At 51.0% G+C, this 20,374-nt stretch overlaps 1 protein-coding gene across 1 annotated transcript in view; it reads right to left on the reverse strand.

Annotated features, from left to right (window-relative positions):
• The window catches only part of VWF (von Willebrand factor), a 125,460-nt gene that overhangs the window by 9,015 nt on the left and 96,071 nt on the right, over window positions 1-20,374 (reverse strand). The window contains exons 39-47 of the mRNA XM_036250841.1: window positions 14,395-14,497; window positions 13,810-13,884; window positions 12,438-12,542; window positions 11,133-11,338; window positions 9,810-9,959; window positions 7,871-7,981; window positions 5,592-5,772; window positions 4,798-4,838; window positions 4,168-4,284 (exon numbers count right to left, since the gene is read on the reverse strand). Of these exons, the coding sequence (XP_036106734.1) occupies window positions 4,168-4,284; window positions 4,798-4,838; window positions 5,592-5,772; window positions 7,871-7,981; window positions 9,810-9,959; window positions 11,133-11,338; window positions 12,438-12,542; window positions 13,810-13,884; window positions 14,395-14,497 (1,089 nt within the window). The remainder of the gene's footprint in view (window positions 1-4,167; window positions 4,285-4,797; window positions 4,839-5,591; window positions 5,773-7,870; window positions 7,982-9,809; window positions 9,960-11,132; window positions 11,339-12,437; window positions 12,543-13,809; window positions 13,885-14,394; window positions 14,498-20,374) is intronic.

Genomic DNA, 20,374 nt, shown 5'->3' on the forward strand with positions numbered 1-20,374 from the left:
CCTCATCCTTTAGTAATCATTTTAAATATCATTTCTCAGAGAGGCCTTCCAAGATACAGCACATACACATACACTTTATACAGTTTGAAATTATCATTTGTCCATTTAGTTTTCTGTTCTCCATGAAGTACATGCAAATTTCAAACTGTTGGTCCTTGTCTCCCCAGCACCTGACTCCTGGCAGCCACCCCTACATTCACTGAGGAGATGAGTTCAGCTAAGAACCCTAGATGGAGGCTTAACGTGAGACTCCTTCGTTACATCTGCATTGCAAAGAGCAGCAGCTTCCAGACCACGGTGATTTCTTTGCCTTGCAAAAATTCCCCCCAATTTTTTTTATTTTGCAAAGTAAGAGTATTTTAAACAAAGTTAATAAAATAAAAGCCAAAAAGCTGCCATCAGCTGTCTTGTCACTACTTTAAAATTGAAGCTCTTGCCCTGGCCAGTTTGGCTCAGCGGTTAGAGCGTCGGCCTGCGGTCCTGAGAGACCCGGGTTCGGTTCCCGCTAAGGGCATGTACCTCGGTTGCAGTTTGTCCCCGGCCCTGGTTGGTCGTGCGGGTGGCAGTCACTCGATGTGTCCCTTTCACATCGATGTTTCTCTCTCTCTCTCTCTGTTCCTCTCTCTCCCTCCCACTCTACCTGAACAGGGAATGGAAAAATGTTCTCGGGTGAGGATAAAAAAAAGAGATAAAAAAATAAATAAATAAAAATAAAATAAAATTGAAGCTCTTAACCCTCCCCACCACTCCAAAAAAAAATAAAAGAACATCATCTCAATGTTTATTTAAAGAAATTAGTTAAGTAAGAAATCAATAACATTGTCATTCTTTTTCTCACTTTGCCACATTTAGTAGTGACCACTTAGATATTCCTCTGTTGGGGCCCTGGGGTTTCTCTAACCTGAACCTCTAGTAGATCCATTTGGAGCCCCAGACAGGAGGCCGGGTCCTGTCCACACCACTCCCCTGTCAGTGCACATGGGCTGAATGCTCCCAACCAACAGGAAAAGTTAGGAGTGGATAAACTTGCTCAGAAATGAATTTAAACAATTTGCTACTCCTGATCAAGCTTCTGAGCTCGATGGGTCTTCAGGGAGTAGGGCCGGAGAGAAAGCTGGTGAGGATGGAGCTCAGCACAAAGCAGGACACCTGGGGCCAGGCCGCTCACTCCCCTGGGAAGGTCACTGTGGGGGATTGAGGCCCTGAGGTGGTCTTTCACTGGTGAGCTTTAAACTGTGTTTTCAAAAATGCACAATTCCTGGAAGGTGTAGGACCGAAGAAAATGGAAGAGAAAGACAGCGATGGAATAAACATTATGCATGTGAGTGGTTCCAGTCAGAAGAAGGAGGTAAACTAGGGCTTAAATCTGGTAGGATTTCATGGGAGCTTGGATTTGGGCATCTCTCAGTGCATGTTAGGAGAAGAGATAGCAAATACCCCCCACTCAGTTACGCCCTGGAAAGGAAACTGAAAAAAAAAAAAAAAAACTTTACAGAAGTGAGGGGGCGAGGACAAATGGAGGCAGAGGCCGCAAAGTGAAGGGACAGGGACTGTGGGGGCAAAATCCATACACCAGAGAGGCGGAAGGCACGGTTAAGCCCAGAGTAAGGAAACACAGGTGTGTGGGAGAAGAAAGAATAGGAGGGAGAGGGAGAGGGGCGACAGGGCAGCAGGAGAGGGGCAGTGACGTCATAGCTGCAGGGGGAGTTGGGGAGGAGGGACAGGAGGAGTAGAGCAGAACCCACTTAAAGGAGTAAGTTGGTTTCTCTGCTGCCCTGGAAGCCCAGACTGCAGCGGAGACAGGTGACAGGGCTTGTTTGAGCCCCACTGGGGTTCTGGGCACTGCGAAGTGGTCTGTGTTCCATACACCGGTGCACACACATGGGGAAGGGCAGAACCTCCGATCCTATGGCTCCAAAGGTCGCCTCACTCCTCCCAGGGGCAGCTGCTCCCTCTGCCTGCCCAGCCAAGCTCCCAGCCAGCCACAGAACTCACTCGTTTAGGCCTGAGCAGCCTGCGCCCCCATCCTGCATTGCCCCTAAAACTGCCTTGCAGGCGTCTCAAAGCCCCTTTTCATGGACTGCATCAGCTGCCAAAGCCTTCTAGCCTTATATCCCCTGCTGTCCGTGTCTAACTCTTGCTTCTGCCAGTCTGTTCCTCATTCCGCTCCCTGGAAGGTCCTCTATTCTACATTCAACCCCTTGCTCAAGGTCAGCTCATGGTCATGCCCCTCCGGGATGCTTTCTCAGTGTTTCACGTCATACTTTCCCTAAGAGTTCATCTGTCAGGCTTGATGTCGACCACGCACCAGCACAAACCGCCTTCTGCTGGTCCCCTTTTAGGTATAAGCATTGTCTGCCCTGGGAGGAAATGAAGCACTCACTACTCTGCAGACACGAACACTTTAGTCTGATGGAGGCAGTTCAAGCAGAACTACCTAAGATTAATTCACCTCAGCTCCCCACACCGGCAGGAGGCCTCCCTGAGGCCTATCTTCTGTGATAAGACCCGTTTAGGATGCTGAGTGTGATAAGACCAGTTTAGGACGTTGAGCTAGAATGGGGCAACTCTGGCAGTTTCAGTGTAGGTTGGGAGATATGCAGAAGGAGGGCTAGCCTAAGGGTTTCAAGAGGGAGGAAGTGAGTACACTGCCCTGGGATATATCAGAATACTGGAGGAAAGGGGGACCAGTACACAAACCAAAGGCGTCATGTAGTTTAAAAATATTTAGAATCTCTATCTAGACTGGATTCTGAAGTTAGATTTCTATGAACACAGAGGAGGTCACTGTGCCACCTTCTGACCACCAGATGGCGCTGTTAGAGTTTGCCCGCTCGCCCTCTGGAAAGCCTGCTTGGTCCCGCAGAACAGCATTGGTGTGGACCTCTTGCTGCACTGATGGTGGTTCAGTGGACATCCAGGGTAAAGGGAAGCCACAAACTCCAGACAGCAGTATTGCATTCCGTATTCAAGCCCAGTTTTGTTCTAGGGGCTTGTTATACACACACATAAACACACAACCCTAGAACATCAACTGTGATTTATATATATACATATATATATATATATATATACACACACACACACATATATATGTAAAATACATACTAAAACTGGCTTCTTTCTAATTGAGACAGGACTGTTTTCTTTAAACCATTCTATCAAAAATAGCCGTGTCTACTACACATAAATTTTATTAAGTCCCTATCCTGAACATGGCACTATGCCAAGCGCCATGAAGAACACAGATACAGAACACTCTTGTCCTCAAGAGCATTTAAAGTGCATCTAAGTGCCCCTCGTCCCTGTCCCTGAGCCCTCCTGACATCCCCTACGCCTTTGTGCTGCTCCTCTCAGGAGGTCTCCTCTTACGAAGGTCTCCTCCCCAGACGCGGCCCCGACCCCTCCTGCTGCCTTGCAGAGTTGGAGAGAGAAGCCCCCTTTCGCCATCTGAGAGAGCAGTCCCTGTGTCCTGTGCATCTGACTCCTCTGGCCAAGCGCAGCCTCTAGCCGCAGGAGCCCTGTACAGGGGCAGTGTGAGGAGGCCAGGGCATCCTCTGGAGCGTTAGGTCCGGCTCTGTGGCCTGCAGCTGACAATCATGAAAACAATGAAATGCTGGTTGTCATCTCCCCCCAGAAAGGATGATTTTACCCCAGAATCCACCCTCAGGAGGGATTTAGAGCAAGCATCATCATCATGATCTAGCACAACCAGGGTGAAATATTTTAAACCACCTAAATGTCCAATAATAAAAGGACAGGTTGCGGTACATCTGGTCCAAAGAATATTGTGTGGAACTTTGCACATAGTCGGTGTCTGATAAATATCTGTTGACTAAGTAATCTTTAATGTTTTCAAAAATGGTACTGATGGCTTTTAAATGTTGTGTAAAACAATATATGGAACTGTAAATATAGCATCACACGCCTTGCAAATACTGTGTTTATTTTAAAAACACAGGAAGAAAATATTTGAAACATATAAAACTAAATCATAATTTCTGAGAGAGGAAATGTAGGTGGGTGACTTGGACTCTTCATTACAGTTGCCAAATGTCCATAATTAGAGAATAACAAAAGCTTTATCTAAAAAGCCCAGTGAGGACCCATGGCTTGGGCCCACAAGCGTTCGGTCCGCCCCCTGGCTCCCCGACAACGCTCTCTCACCGGGGAGCAGGCCGCGCAGGTGGTCTTACTGCACTCCAGCCGGAATCCAGAGACGGCGCCCACCTGGACGGTGCAGTGGCAAGTCGTGCACACATCAATCATCAGACTCTGCCCGGGCTGGAACCAGAGGCACCATGGTCAGGTCTCCCAGCACCCCGACCCCCTGACTGCCCCACTCACCTCAGCCCATAAGCTGTCTGCCTTGTGGGGGGTGGGGGACCCAGCTTCCCATAGCCGCCCTGAGCCATCGCCCTGACCCTCTTGCTGCCCAGTGGCCCACTCCCTTCCCTGCCTTCCCACCTCAAGGGCGGCAACGGGAAGAGCCAGGGCTCTCGTGCGGGAGAAGGAGCCAGGGCAGCGGGAGTGGGGGGTAAGCTGAAATGTGCAAGGAGAATGCTCGCGGCCTGGAGGAGGGCTGGGGGTGAGTGCCGGACAGGGGCCCAGGCCCTAGAGTTAGGAAGACCTCTCAGGCTGGGCTCCAGCACACCGGGAAGCCCTGGAGACGATGAACGTGCATTGGTCTCCTGGGTTTCTTTCATTTCCACATTAGAAAGACTGAGTGGTCCACGCTTTCCGCAGCATCCCCCGCCCCTGCCCCACTAACTCGCCCTGGAGAAGGCAGCCCCTCACCGCGACGATGGTGCCATTGAGCATGCAGGCCTCCACGGGCTCTGTGGGAGAGAAGCACAGGACGTGAGCATGCAGAGCTCACCCTGGCCACCCCGCCCCGCCCATGGCTGATCCCTTCCAGGCCTTGTCCTCTGGTCTGGGCCTCTCTCCTACACCTGCCGGCCCCTCGCCCCCTCCACCTCCAGGCGCTGTGGGTCTTACTGCCAGAGCCACAGTGGCCCCCTTCCCAGGCCTGGCAAGGAAGGCCGGTCTGCCTCGTTCCCACCACCGCCCTCAGTAGAAGACCCCGAGCGTCCTGGAGGGAACGGCGCTGGTTTACGTGATTCACACATAAGGGGTGAGTGGGGGAATGTTTGGGTTTATGAAGAATGAAATCCTACTCTGGGAACTGTAAGTCACAAAGAACTCAGAGCAGGCAGCAGAGAGCGGTTGTTGCTGTTTGCTTGTTGGTGGGGTTGGGGATGGAAGTTGGAATACCTTCCCCAGCAGAGGCAGCACAGTGAATAACCACAAAGGTGGTCTCTAACGCCAGAGTGTGGGGCCCAGTCCCAGGTCTGCAGCTCAGGGAAGTCCTAGCAGTACCCACCTCCTGGGGCGGTCGTGCAGGTGACATGGGACAGTGTAAGCCATCACTGAGCACAGTGGTGATCTTCAAGAAACTGTTATAGTTCTCTCATCTTACTTGCTTTGTCACAAAAGTATTAGCAACAGATGGAAAGATTTTGATTCCGCCCAATTCAGTGAGTTGCTAAAAAGGCAAAGAATCCAGGTGGGCCCTGGACAGCACGCCTTACCGCAGTGACAGCTGGGGCAGCACTCTGAGGTCGCACAGGTCAGCTGGAAGCCCGTGGGGCAGATGGGGACATCCAGCTGCGGGCAGGAGACGTTTCTCTGTTGCACAAAGACCTCCTCCTTCACTCGAACACACTCATTGATGAGGCAGGGGTTCCCCGGGGAGGCCCAGTGAGAGCCAATCTGTAGTTAGAACACAGGAGACGGAAAAGGCTGGGGCCGAGGTCCCAATGGGAGTGGCTGTTCCCTCAGGGGACTGGCCTGGGCCCTAGAGGGGTCCTGGCTTAACATCTAAGTCCCATCCATAGGGTAAGGCCCACGGAGGGGATGAATGGGGCTCATCTCAAGTCCTTCCGTGACTCTGGGTCAAAGTTGCCCTGACCAAGATCCTAGCTCAGAGACCTGTTGTCTCCCACAGACACCTGAGTGAGCGCCTCAAGAAAGCTTGGGGTGCTCCCTGCCCCATTCCACACTGGCTGGGAGCTGAGCTCAGAGACTCTAGGGCTGGAAATCAACAGCACAGGTTGGCACAGAGGAGACGAGGAGTGCACCTTAACCCATGCCAACCTAGACATACTTTCCACTCATCCAGGGAGACAGCAAAAGACTGGGGTGCTGGTGTCTGACCCCTGCAGCCTGCCACCTGTCCCTGAGCTTCTGGGGCTGTGCACAGGTGGCCTGACCCCATGGTCAGCTCCAGGAGCAAGAAGCATTCCGCACGTCCAGAGCATGGCTCAGGAGCCTTCACCGTGAGGGTCTGCCTGGACGATGTGCCGTACGAACGCCGTCTGTGTGCACCAGCTTCCAGATGCACACGGTGCACTCCCCCACCGCCCACTCGGGCCCTGGCCTGCTTCTCTCCGCTCCTGCTCACTTTTACCTCTTTCTGGATGAGGAGCGGACAATGCCAGACCGTGGAGACACTGTCTCCACCCTGACCAAACCTTCCTGCTGCAGGCACGGCCTCGCGCTCCAGATCTCTCCCCTGATTATCACCTGCCGAGCCTTGGCCTTGGGATGCATCGAGAGGGTCCACCCCCACCACCCCGCTGTCACTGGCGTGTTCCCAGCAGCAGGGCAGAGCCATCGTTAACACCTGTCTTCTAGAGTAGATGCAGAGCTGAACTGGGGAAGAAAATCTCAGGTCCCCTTTGTTCTCTAGTCACTGGTGTGTCTGAAGGGAGATGTGGGACTGGGGTGGGGGAGGAGGCAGGCACACTAAGCCCCAAAGAGACCAGCTATCGGTCCCCACCAGGTGGAGCAGCCTCTGACTGGAGCTGGACCCTGGCCTGGGAAGGAGGGACAAAACCTGCCTGATTCCAGGAGGGATGGGAGTTGAACAAAGAAGGGCAGAGAGGAGGGACACGGGGCAGGGAAACCCAGGGGGAACTCGGATCAGAATGAGGAGGTGGAAACCCGTGAGGAAAACTCAGTGCGTCATTCTGTTGTTGCTGAGGAGAGCAGGGCAATGGGCAGAGATGGGCAGGTTCAGGGCAAGACAGTTACGCCTTTGGGTCTTACTGGAAGGGCACAGGGGCAAAGCCCACAGGTGTGCCTCACGCTCTTCCAGCACCTGCCTCCTGAGGTTCCAGGGCCTAGAACACCCCACTGCACCCTCATGAGCCAGAGCGACAGACTTCTACCACCCTGGCATCTGGACTAAAATCCCCCAGGAAGGAAGCCTCTGTGTTTTAGAAAACGGCTTGTTAATCATCCGAAGTGAGAGCCTGGGCTGCTTTGAGAGAGGGACTTTGGCTGGGGTGGCAGACCGGGCAGGAGAAGACAAGGGTGGGGAGATGGGGCTGCCAACATGGCAAGGCGCTACAGCCAGGGCTGCAGAAATAGCTGGGGGACTTTGGGAACAGAAGAGTGTTTGCTGCTCCAAGACAGAGGCCGGAGGAGCCTGCCAGGGTCGATAGGCACCATCTAGCACTGGCAGCCTGTGGGTTTGCAGGGCGGTGAAGCTGTCCCCACACCAACCACTTAGGGGAAGCAGGACCTCAGATTCACAGGTAAATGCAGAACATAAACCCCCTGGGAGTTCACAGAACTCTTGGGGAGGGAATTGGGCTTCTCTCAGAATCAATGAGATGGGAAGTCTGAGGAGATCTTAACTAGTTCCTAAGGGGCAAGGTAAGCCCAGCTGATGTCTGGATGACACCAAGAGCTGACCAACCTCCTGCAGGGAACGCTAAGGGCAGGGGATGAGCTCTATTCTGCAGGTGAACCACAGCCAGCACTAAACCACAGACTGGACAACCCATCCTGAGGTCCGACCTACATCCTTCCAGTACGACTGGGAGTCTCCCCGTGGGGAGCCGATCACCACCTCACAGGCAGATGGTAGGCACCTTCCACAGCATTCGCCTTCACGTCGGACATAAGTGAAGCCCTGAAAAAACACAGAGGAGGGAGGTCAGGCCAGCAGCAGAGGCACAGGTGTGCAAGCTGCTTGACAGGTGTACCGCGCCCTGGGGTTCTGCAGAGACAACTAGACACGTTTCTACCATACGACCTGCACCCTCCCCAAGAGCTGACGGGCTAGACTGGGGACTGGACAGAGGGTCCATGGCATGAGCTGAGCCCCTCAGTTTTCTTCCTGAGAAGTCAGTCTACTGAACACAGATTGAACAAGTCACCTTAGAGCGGGATGACGCTGGATCTGAAAAGTCGTGTTGAGTTGAAGCCAGCTTCAATAAAGCCATGTGCAAATAAAATGTTTGAGAAAGTAAAACTTCCCCGTCAGAGAAGCTGACCTTCAATCAGGAGCTGGGGCAGATGGGCAGAGAGAAGCAGAGGTGGGGGCTCGTGGGACAAGTGGGGAGAGATGTTGTGTGACCACTTATATATCCTGTACTTCATTCCTGAGAGTTTTATTTTAGCTAGCTTGAGTAGATTCTGTTCTTTGCCATCAAAACTCCCTACTAAAACGCAAAATGTTTTGGGTACCAATTTTATAAAACTGACCTCTAAACAGTACTCTCTTCACTTGATAGCAAGTTATTCCCATTGCCTCCCATGGCCTATGGGAGGAGATGGAGACCAACAGGTTTCCAAAACTTAGCATTCCCAGAAGGCACACCTGGATACCATAGCATCATCCTCTCTCACAGTTGCCTAGCAACTCTACTCCTCCTCAGTACATCACTGCAGGTAGATGAGCTGATGGACTCCCTATTTCTGTATTTCCTCATAGGCCCGCCCTTCTACCATCAAACCATACATTTCCAAAACAACATCAATAGCACTATCTTCTCTGCTGTCAGCATTTACAGAAGTAACCACAAAATGTGTTACTCTCCTTTTATCATAACTATTTACTGATAATACTTTAGTAATGATAATAGCATTAAACCAGCAAGCAAACTGTGACCCCCAAATTCTCCCTGCACAGGATTGCTTTATTTTTCTAGGATCTGATCAGTCTTTTTTCTTTTTTAATATTTTTTCCTTTATTGAAGGGAGAGGGAGAGAAAGATAGAAACATCAATGAAAAAGAACATCCATCGGCCACCTCCCACATGCTTCCCACTGAGGATTGGGCCCACAACCTGGGCATGTGCCCCAACCGGGAATCACACCAGGGACCTCTTGGTGCATGGGTTGACGCTCCATGACTGAGCCACACCGGCCGGGCTAGGATCTTATTAGTCTTAAATGTACAAGAATAGTCTCCAAGAACACCGAGGGACCTTAGGGGTAGGCCACAATGAGAAGAATTTAAAACTGAATTAGGGAACTGTAATCATATTTTCTGTGCCTCAAATTATAAACACAGTCTGAAAAATCAGCAATCTAGGTGAAAACACTATAGGACATTAAAACCGGGACAAGTTCAGAAAATTCAGAACATAAGTTTGTTCTAGGGAGAGCCTAAGGTGATGGCTGAAGAGACAGGAAATAATCAGGTCCTCTTTTCCCGGCGTTTAACTCACATCTCTGCTCAAACAGACTCCACAGCCCTCTAGACTCAAGGGGCATCCATACAACAGACATGTGCATCAGCCGAGGCCGAATCTCAGAAGGACGACACTGCAGTCCTTTCTTCGTGCTTCTTTCTTGTCCCGAGCCCCATCTCCCTCCTTCTCCCTCCTTCCCCCTCACCCTGGTCTTGAACCCGAGTTTACTAAAGAGGCTTTTATGCCTCTTCCTGGGATCCCCTCCCCTGCTTCCTCACCCTGATGGTTGCACACAGTGCCTAGCGTCTCTGTGCTCCTTACCAACTGGCAGCTTTCTTCACAGGGCTTCTGCGAACACTGGGCCACACGCAGGCCCATCACGGCGTCCTCCATGTCGGTGCAGGTGCACACGTCGCAGCCCTCCTCCCAGAACTGGCCAATGGGGTAGACAGTGCCTCGGTGGACACACACCTGCAGACATGAGGTTTCTGTGAGTGAGCTCATTCAGTTCATTCAACAAGAGGTTAGAACACAGCCACTACGTGTTGGAAGTTGCTCTAGGCTCTGAGAACATAACAATAAATAAAATTAATGTGGTCTCTGCCTACCTGCAGGGATGCTTATAAAGTAGATTTTAATAAGCGTGAAATCTAGACTTGCTCCTGCTCCTCCAGAGCCTGGGCACTTAGAAACCTTGAGCTGGCCAAGAGTCCAGAAGGGACCAGGGGTCTAGAGCGTTCCAGGCAAATGAGCATGTGCTCAAGCCCTAATAGGCTCCAGGAAAATGTAACCGTGGCTTCTCTTTGGCATTCATTGTGGGACTCGCCCTCAACAGTCCTGCAGCTGCAACTCTGCTCAGGTCTTCCTACTTCAATTCTGGTGCATTTCAAGTTCTGCCAATTACATCTTTCATGATAGCTCTTCTTGGTGGATCTCTTCCCTATGACTGCTAGGTGCGTTTAATACCTGTACCACCTGCTGCTACTTTTTTGTATTCAGTGTATGGACTATTGTCTTATATATACTAGCAAGACCATAAGTTGACTACATCTTACATTTCTCCCATAGCACCTAACGCAGTACCAGTTTCGAGACAACACAGTAGTTGCTATGTAAATAGCAACTCAGTAAATATTGGATGGAAGGAAGGAAGGCAGGAAGAAAAGAAGGAATTAAGGAAGGAAGGAAGGGAAGGGAAGGGAAGGGAAGGGAAGGGAAGGGAAGGGAAGGGAAGGGAAGGGAAGGGAAGGGAAGGGAAGGGTGGATGAAAGGATGGATGGATGGATGGATGGATGGATGGATGGATGGCTAGACAGATGAATTGATGGCAATTAAAAATGAGTAAACTATTACCTAGTCTCTAAATAATTCACTAAATCATATTATTTCCTTATCTAACTTAAAGAAATCTCTTTAAAGGCCAGGCCATTTCTTATACCTTGTTTGTAAGCTCAGCACTTAGCCATGCTGAGTACCCAGTAGGTTCTCTATAAATACCCCCAGGCGAATTAAATTTCCATTGGGCTGGATAGAACGCCGACTGCTCAGGCACCAGCCATACAGCACTGGTTCAGGCAGGAAGGCAAGTCTCCCGCGAGGAGCAGATGTTTGGCCATCATCCCAGCCACAGCTGAGCAGCCCTACCTTGTCAGGAAGGCAGGTGATGGTGGTGCAGCCACAGTCGTTGGTGATGGCCGAGGACAAGTAGCCCAGAGGGCAGCTCACCGTGGAGTTGACGCAGTTGCAAGCACACTCATACTCATCACAGCACTGGGTCTTCCGAAGGGTCGGTGTCCGGTGTGGGGGGCAGGAGGGTGGGGACTCCCTTCTGCACTCCTCCTTCCTGCAGGCTGAGGAGCAGTACAAGGTGACCCCCTAGTCCTGCCACACCGAGCACTGAAATCCGCTGGGGTGTGCGAGTATTCAGCCATTAAAGAAGGACCCAGGGAACTCTCGACCCAGAATATTCCATCAGACATGCAGGTGAGCCCAGCTCAGGGGCTGCGGGGCAGTCAATCATCCCAAAATGAAGTCAGTCTTCAGAAAAATGAAAACATGAATCCAAAGGAGAACTGTGAAGCTAGGAATTTTAACGGAGAAGAAGCGAAGGCTACCCGGTCCCCGCTCTACCGCCTTCCCACGTGCATCTGGAAGGTGCAAGTCTCCTCCAGCTGTTGATTCTCAGCGGCGGCAGATGTAGCATCTCTAAGGCCCAGCCAGACCTGGGCACGCCATGAGCTGGCAAGCATGTTCACATGCTGGTAGCTCATGTGATCCTATCCCACCTCAGTGCCTAGAACACTATCCTACAGTTTAAGACCCTCTGACAAGACTGGATGAGTGCCATCAGTCCATCAGACCCACCAGGTCACATCCTAAGTGCCAACTCCCACCCTGCGCCCGCGGCCTAGGCCCGCCTCCTTCAAACACAAGGTGTCCTCTCACCCTCACGGCCTCACATCTAGGAGCCTGGGAGAGATCCTGACGCAACAGGACAAGAACTCCACTTGGTTCAAAGTGGGTATTCTCTGTAGCTAAACACAGAATTCGGTCCAATCCTATGCTTAAATTATTACTACTTAGTGATTAAATATATAAACATACAAGAGGTGGAGACACCTATACATTTGCTTGAGAATAAGTCCTAAGGCTGAGGACAAGCCAAGGAAACGTTCCCTCCCCCCAGTGGTGTCTGGGAGGATGGCAGTAAATAAAGATTAGGTCTGGAGACTTCATCTCAGACCCAGCTGCCTCGGAATACAGCCCAGACGGGCATGCCAGTAGCTGCGCCCGTAGCGGGTGCACCTTCAGCAGCATGCAGCTGGGAGGATTCAATCCAGGTGTGACCTGAACCCCTCTGTTCCAGACATACCCCAACCCCAGATTCAGCTAACTAGAACACAGGAAGGCGTGGCCGCACCACCACCTCCTCGTCCACGGAGGCTTTACCGCAGGTGAAGTTGGGTCTGCACTCGCCGGGATTGGTCAACGTCGGCTGGAGGCCACCTTCACAGTGAGGCACGGGGGGCAGGTCACAGCTCATCAGGTCACACACTAAGGAACAGGAAAAAGAGACATCCACTCAGAGTTCAGCAAGGTTACTCTTATATGACCTGTGAGTGGCACCCTGCATTCCTGCTCATGCAGACTTCTGTTTTCGGTAGACGGTGATAATGAAATAGAGGTAGAGATTGAGATAGAGGTGGAGGTGGAGGGCTGGAGACAGACAGATGATAGGTAGGTAGGTAGATAAGTAGAGAGAGACAGAGAGAGAGATGATGATGATGAAGATGGATAAGACAGATGATAGATAGATCCATCCAGGTCAGACGATAAGCTCATATTGATTACGACTGTCATCTGCTGGGACTAAGTCACTTGAACCCTCTAGACCTCTGTTTCATCTTCTGCAAAGTGAGAAATCTACCTCACAGAATCAGTCTGAGGGTGTCATGACATAATGAAGGCAACGTGCCTGGCACATTGTAGAAGCTTAAAATGTCTACAGAATGAGGGACTTGAACTAAATGATGCTCCTAGTTCTGCCTACTGTTAACATTCTCAGACCTGTTTTACACAAGCTGTTCTCAAGTTAGGTCCCCTACACACACACACACACGCACACACACGCACACACACACGGACAGGACAGCTGTGTGCCCCTGATCAATTTCGTCAGCATGAATAAATTTCTTAGATTATTTTATTCTTTTGTAAATCCTTGTACTGTCCCTTGATCTATTTGCTCACCCCCCAAGATCCACATCACTGCAAACTGTACAAGTCTGTGCTTTATGTCTTCATCCAGACCATTAATTAGCACACTGGGCAGGACAGGGACAGGGCATCAGAGGTTTCCTGTCATGTGAACCATAATTCTATCAGCTCTGGATTCATTTAATTATATCATTATTCAGCCCATTATTCACTGTGCAGTTGGCGAGCCAATAACGAAACCTTTTGACAAATAACTTGCTGAGATCAAGGTGCCCTGTCTCTGGCCTTCTCTATATCTAATGTCCTCAGAAAGGAAAAGGAAAGGGACAATGGGCTGCTTTGGCATAACTTTCCCCCACTAGTGATCACCCCATTCTTTTTTTAATGCTTTCAAATCTGACATCTAATGATTTGCTGCAGAATTTCCCTCCGTAGCAAATCCTATTTTCCAGAGGTGACTCTTGCCATTTTGGGGGGAAGCCAGACAGCCCTCACCCACCTCCATTCGCACACCCCGTGCCAGAGGCCACACGCCCCTTGCAGCACCCCGTCGTTCACCTGGCGCCGGGGCGGGCCTGGGGAACGCCCGAGGCGGGACACGTACCACACGCGTACTCCGGGCAGCACTGGTCTGCGTTCTGGCGGAGGCGGGCCACTTCACACGGGCCACACGTGGGAGCTGGAGAAGAATGCCACAGAAGTCAGAGAAATAAAGTGGTACGGCCTGGAGCAGGATCTAAAATAGTGCGGACTCTCAAAGAAGGGGGACACCATAGCCAAAGAACACGTATGCATAGCCCGTGGACACAGACGGCAGAGCAGTAAAGGCCAGGGGCTGGGTAGAGGTGGGCAAAGTTCGGGGGTGGGGTGGGGGACATCTGTAATATATATCTACAGTATATAGTGCAGACTCTCGCCCACAAGGCATCAGGCCATGGGACCGCTGACAAATGAGGCTCCCCGTGCGTCCTGTTGAATGTGTCCAGGACACTCTAGTCTGAGGGCCAAGGTGGGACAGGAGGGCAAGGCTAACCTCCCAGAGCGGCTACTGCAGATGCAGAAGAACGGGAACCCCAGCTCAGAGAGGTGAAGAAGGGGGGCTGGCCTGGAAAACGCAGGCAGGGCCAAGGAAATCCACATTTGGATGCGGTGGTTGCAGGCCTGGAGGGAGCCCCGGGGCTGAGCTCACCTCTGGCCGTGGGGCAGGGGTGCGAGGTGCAGTTGACCTTCCGCTCACTGAGGCACGTGCAGATCTGGCAGGGCTGGTGGTCGGGGACCCACGTTTCCAGGAACTGTGGGAAAATGGGGTTCAGAAGGGGCCTGGGACACTAGGGCAGACAGCCTCAGAGTACAGGGAAGTCAGTCCCCTCCTCTGGCTCCGTCTCCCCGAGCCAGGTCCTGTCGGGGCCACGCAGACAGACCCAGGCGGAAAGGCAGTGTCCATGCTGAGAAGGAAGGGGCCGCAGGAGCAGGAGGCGCCCGAAAGGCAGCCCAGTGCCTTGCAATCGACAGGTTTTAGAAAACGTGGAAGCTCCCCTTGCTGCCTTCTCAGATGGCGGTGCTACAACTAAGCAAAGCAAGAGAACGAGAATTCCTGTATCACACCATCAGCCTATTCGGGCACTGCCCTAAGGCCATGGGGCAGGAAGAGGCGTGGGGAGGACCGCAGAACTGTCAGAACAGTCACACTGTTGGTATTGGAAGTGATTGTAGCGATCACTTTGCAGTTTTTCAGATGGGGATTCTCCCAGTTGGTAAAGCAAGGTTCCCGGAGTGGCACACAGCCCCCTGAGGGCCCTGAAGTCAGGGAGGCCTCGCTAGGGTGGGCTTCACCCTCTGTGCCCAGGTGCCTCACCTGTGAAGTGAGGGCACTCAGCTGGCCTCACAGGACTGCTGTGGGGGGTGGGAGACTGTCACCAGCACATGTGGGGACCGCAGAGCCAGGACTGGGTCTCCCTCTAGACTCGGCCCTCGAGTTAAATTCAGAGTAAAAATTAAATGCAATTGAAATTGCCACTTGAATAAACACATGCTTATCCAGTATCTCAAAGGCCTCTACAGAGTGTCCAGGTCAAGAAAGTCTCACTTAGCCATCTGTTTCCAAGGTCAGCAATCAGACCTCTGAGAAGGAAGGGCAGAGGTCTCCAAGTAAAGCACCTTCCCCCACGCTGCCTAGCCTCCTCCAGATCCAACCCCCACCCCCACCCCCGACACCTCCCACTCGCTCAGAAATAACGGCCAGCATTTGAAGAGCACCTGCTGCGTGCCCCTGTTTTAAGGGCTTTATATAACTTACTCACTGAATCCTCACTGCACCCTGTGGCGAGGACGTTTTGATCATTATCCCCACTTATCAAAGGAGGAAGTTGCGGCACGTGTGGTCCTAGGGTCACAGCAGCAGAGCTAGGATTTGAACCCCGAATCCATCTTTTCACACTGTGCTCTGCCACCTCCCAGTAATAATTAGCTTTAGAGACATTCAAGATACTTTTCCTAGGAACTTCACATTTATTCACTTTATGTTTTTTATCATAACCCTGTCTTGCAGGTACTATTATTATCTACACGTATAAATGATGAAATTGAGGCACAGAGAAGGAACACGACCAAGTGGCACACCCAGGGTTTGAACCTGGCTTTCTGGCCCCAGACACCATGTGCTGCACACCTGCCACCCCCAGGTAGTCACAGTGCCTGTCACCGGCACGTCACACTGCCGGGGCTGCGGGAGCAGCAGACACTGAATGCACACTGTCGCTGCGCCCAAGTGGCTGACAGTCAACTTGAGCAGATAAGACTCCTGCAGGAAAAGTTGCACGAGGTAAATAAAGTGTGATACATCCACACCCTGGAATACTACTCAGCCATAAACACCAGCTGTCGAGACACACAGCACACATGGATGGATCTCAACAGTGTTATCCTGAGTGAAGGAAGCCAGGCCAAAAAGTAGTATATACTCCATGGGTCCATTTATATGAAATTCCAGAAAATATAAACAAATCTATAGTGACAGAAAGCAGACCAGTGGTTGCCTGGGGATGGGAGATGGGGGGCCAGAGGATGTATTAAAATAGGGCACAAGGACACCTTCAGGGGTGATGAAGGTGTTCTTTGTCCTGGTTGTAAAGGTGGTTACAGAAGGTACGTATGTGTCAGACTCATCAAAGTGTAACCTTTATTAGGTGCTGTTTATTATGTGTAAACTAGATCTCAATAAAGCTATTTTTAAAATAAAAAATAAAAGGGTCACAGGAGTGCAAAAGAAGAATTCACTAGGGCCAGGGGGCTCAGAGAAGCCTCCAGGTGCGCCTGTGGAGGGTGGGAGGAGCCTGGGCGTGGCGGGGGTCACAGTGGGAACAGAGAGAAGTGTGCCTGTGGTCAGTGGACACCTGCAGAGGCCTTCCCTGCCGGTCTGGGGAGACTGAGCTGAACTCGGTGGGCAAGGGGCAGCCCTCCCAGAGAGTGGTAAATAAAGGCTAGCACGTGAAGACAGCGGGGTAGAGAAGGGAGAGCTGGGAATAGGAACCACAGAAGAGGCCGCATGGGGCGGCTATTCCAGGGTTTCTGCAAGTGGCTCCCTCAGAGGTGGGTGGAGATGCTGGGCCAACGGGCAGGGGCGGGGGGACACCTCACATCTCAGGCCTCTCGGTGATGCCAAGAAAGGGCAAATGGGGGGGGGGTCTGTATTCCGATTTTTAAATGGCAAAAGTGGTAAGATGAGAAAGAAGGGGGTCATAGTTTTTATATGTTTTGAGGGTTTTTTTCTCTCTTTTAAAGGAGACTTTTTTTAAAGCCTCTTTTTTGTGAACTTCAGCTATCTAAATTTAAGAATAAATAATACAACTTTACAATGGTCCTGAGAGTGGGCAACACCACAAAAGACGACCAAAAGCAGGTGCTAAACCTCCTCCTCCAGGGATTTTTATTTTCCCAGGAAGCTTTATTATATGTAAAGCTTTACTAATGAGGCCACCTGAGACAGGACACAGAATCTATGGACCCTAAAATAGCCCCTTCTGGCTGTACACGGGCATAACCTGCCAGGTTATGCAGCATGTAGGCCAGCAGATGGCGCTCCTGCTTCAGCACAGGCCAACTCCAGGCAGCCCTGTCACCCACCAGGTTCCAGGGCCAGGATGTGACAATTACTGAGACAGGAGAACAGGTATGAGAGCTGGCCGGGGTTAAAGATGAAATCGAGGTGACAAGAGAGAGTCCTACAGAGAACGCGGCAAGGGAACCTAGAAGTCTTCAAAGCCCAAGGTCAGCGAAGGGATACAGTAAGTCATCATGCACCACAGCTGAGAACGGGAGAGAAGATGCAAAACGTAGAGGTTACGGTGGGGGCGGGAAGGAGGGGGTCAGGGGGGAAAGGGGGACATGTGTAATACTTTCAACAATAAAACAAACGTACAGGTTACAGAACAGCAGAGACCAGAGAGAAAGGGTGGCTCCAGGCACTAGGGTGATAGAGGTAGTTCGCACTGAGCTGAGCCGGAGCACTGTTTACCCAGCACAGCGCCCCCCTGCCCCCCAGCACTGGGAGAGAGACAGTCAGTGGGGCTCTGGATCCCTTCTGAGCTGGCTACAGAGGCTCACATCTTTAGAGTGCACTTTGTAAACTAAACAAGAGCTATGGAAACTGGTAAATATTTTGCCCTTCCAAAGTTATCTCAAGAGATTTATACCCTGGTTTATTTCCCTGAAGAAAAAAAATTCTAGGCTTTTTCAGTTTAAAAAATTTCACTTAATGGAAATATTTTTCATATTAGATTTTTTTGTTCTTCCTCTACTTTGAAAGTAAAAGCTGCGATTGCAGGTGGCTGGATATTTTTTTCCTCCATGTAAGCTATAATGTCTGAAATAACAAAAACTGGCTGTTTTTGTGCATGAACCTTTATAGTTTTTGATTAACTAATTTTATGTTACTTGATTTTAAAATATACTTATAAGATGGTTTCCATGTCAAAAATACTGCACTATTTGGAAGTGTTCTTTATACAACGTGAACACATATTCCAGGGTGTTGCACTGAAGATGGGGGAGCAGTAGAAGGGGAAATGGGGTCAGAGAGGAACGGAAGAAAGAGGGGTCGAGCCCTGGCCAGTTTGGCTCAGTGGCTAGAGCGTATGCCCACGGAGCAGAGAGTCCCAGGTTCGGTTCCTGCTAAGGGCATGTACCTTGGTTGTGGTCTGTCCCTGGTCCCAGTTGGGGTTGTGTGGGTGGCAGCCAGTCGATGTGCCTCTCTCACATTGATGTTTCTCTCTCTCTCTCTCTCTATCTCTCCCTCTCTCCCTCCCTCTCTCCCTCCTGCTCTATCTGAAGATAAACGCAGAAGTGTCCTTGGGTGAAGATAAAAAATAAATAAAAGAGGGGAAGAGGTACTAAAATAAAATTCACAAGCTTTCTGCTTTCAGCATCCTGAAGACAGCTGATGCTCACGGAGCCAGAAACACTTTGCAAACTTGAGCTGACTTCTCATTACAGAACGCCAAGGAAGAGGGCAGAGATCATATCCGCCTCCCTCTAAGAGCAGGTTACCACACCAGCAAAGCCAGCCTGAAATGGCCGCTGGGGGCTAGCCCCCCGTCAGTGGCGCACATCACCGCCGAGCGGGAGTCCGCGAGCCGTGCAAAGCAGGGAGAGCAGCGCACACTTTCGTCAGCTCGTCGGCGGGACGCTGTGGTTCCGAGAGCTACTTAAAGTGGCCAGTTGGAACAGTAGTGGACATGACTGGGCTTCCCTCTGGGTTCGTCTGTTCCACAGTGAAAATAAATGGGATCTACTAGAATAGAGCCCAACAAGAAGACAGAGCAGGTGGAGTCATCCAAGTAACAGCCCAGTGGATGCCCATGCTGACCTGACACCTAGTTAGGTCACAGGTTAGCTCATAGTTCCAGTGGGATCAGTGGCAGGGCCAGGACACTATGGGATGACCTGGTATAGAGAATAGGAATGCCAGTTTTATCACCTTGTGCCATCTGAGCCTCAGTTTCCTCATGCGCTCAGGGACATGTAATTATGACTCTATGGAGCTGTGGAGAGAATCAAATGGAATAGTCCATTTCCTGGCTTACAATGTCAGGGACAGAGCAGTGTAGTTCCTGGAACTGTTGCTCTCCTCATTCTGTGGTTTGGTTAGCTAGCCTTACCAGGAGTTCTCCTAGTTGTGATTAAACATAGTGGCAAGTCACCAAACCCTACCACTTAGTGATAAAGCCCTCCTTGGTGATGACGGAGATGTTAGGCCTTGGGTTCAGCACACGATCACAGAACACATTCTCCTTTGCTGGAAGCCGAAGGTAGTCCTCGTGCCACCACACTCTGGTAACATCACCGTCAAGGATGAAGGACAGGAGCACAGCATGCTCACATGTGCCCAGACACACACCCCCAGATCCAACAAACACACGTGTTGTCAACTTCGAAGGGATACCACTGCCATCTTAGGACAGGGGAGGATCCTTTCTAAATGAACCAATAACTCCTAACAGAGCTAAAAGAATTGACAACTTCCAAGCAAATCGGCCCAGAAAAGACCTAGTAAAAGGGCAATTTCGTATATTGGAAAGAGCAGGCCCAGGGGAGTCAGATATAGCTTCAAATTCTGAGTCCAAATCCCAGCTCCGTCACTTACATACTGTGTCCATGGGCAAGGCCCTGAGCGCTCTGAGCCTGTTTTCTCATAGAAGTTCTGTGAGCATTTATGAGATGATGCAAGATATCCAGGTGTTCTGTGGAATCCTAGTCCAAGGGGATGCTGTGTGAACACCTGGTCATGTACACACACACACACACTCATCCACCACACATACAAGTTCCACGTCAAATAAGTTTGAGAGGTGAAAACTCTCTTAAATACTTACAACACATTAGTACATTAAAAACTCTAGAGCAGTGGTCTTCAACCTTCCTAATGCCCGACCCTTTAATACAGCTCCTCATGTTGTATGTGGGCGGATCTGCATGTGGGCAGACCCGCCTGGAGACGGACAGAGGAGTGGTGTCTCAGTTCCTAAGACCACCTGAAATATGTGTTTTCCGATGGTCTTAGGCGACCCCTGTGAAAGGGTCGTTCGACCTCCCAAGGGGTCTCGACCCACAGGTTGAGAACCACTGCTCTAGAGTAAAATAGAGAAACCTGTTTATCTTGTTTAGCTAGTGCT

This window comes from Molossus molossus, unplaced genomic scaffold (genome assembly GCF_014108415.1).
Source record: "Molossus molossus isolate mMolMol1 unplaced genomic scaffold, mMolMol1.p scaffold_m16_p_10, whole genome shotgun sequence".
NCBI lineage: Eukaryota > Metazoa > Chordata > Mammalia > Chiroptera > Molossidae > Molossus > Molossus molossus.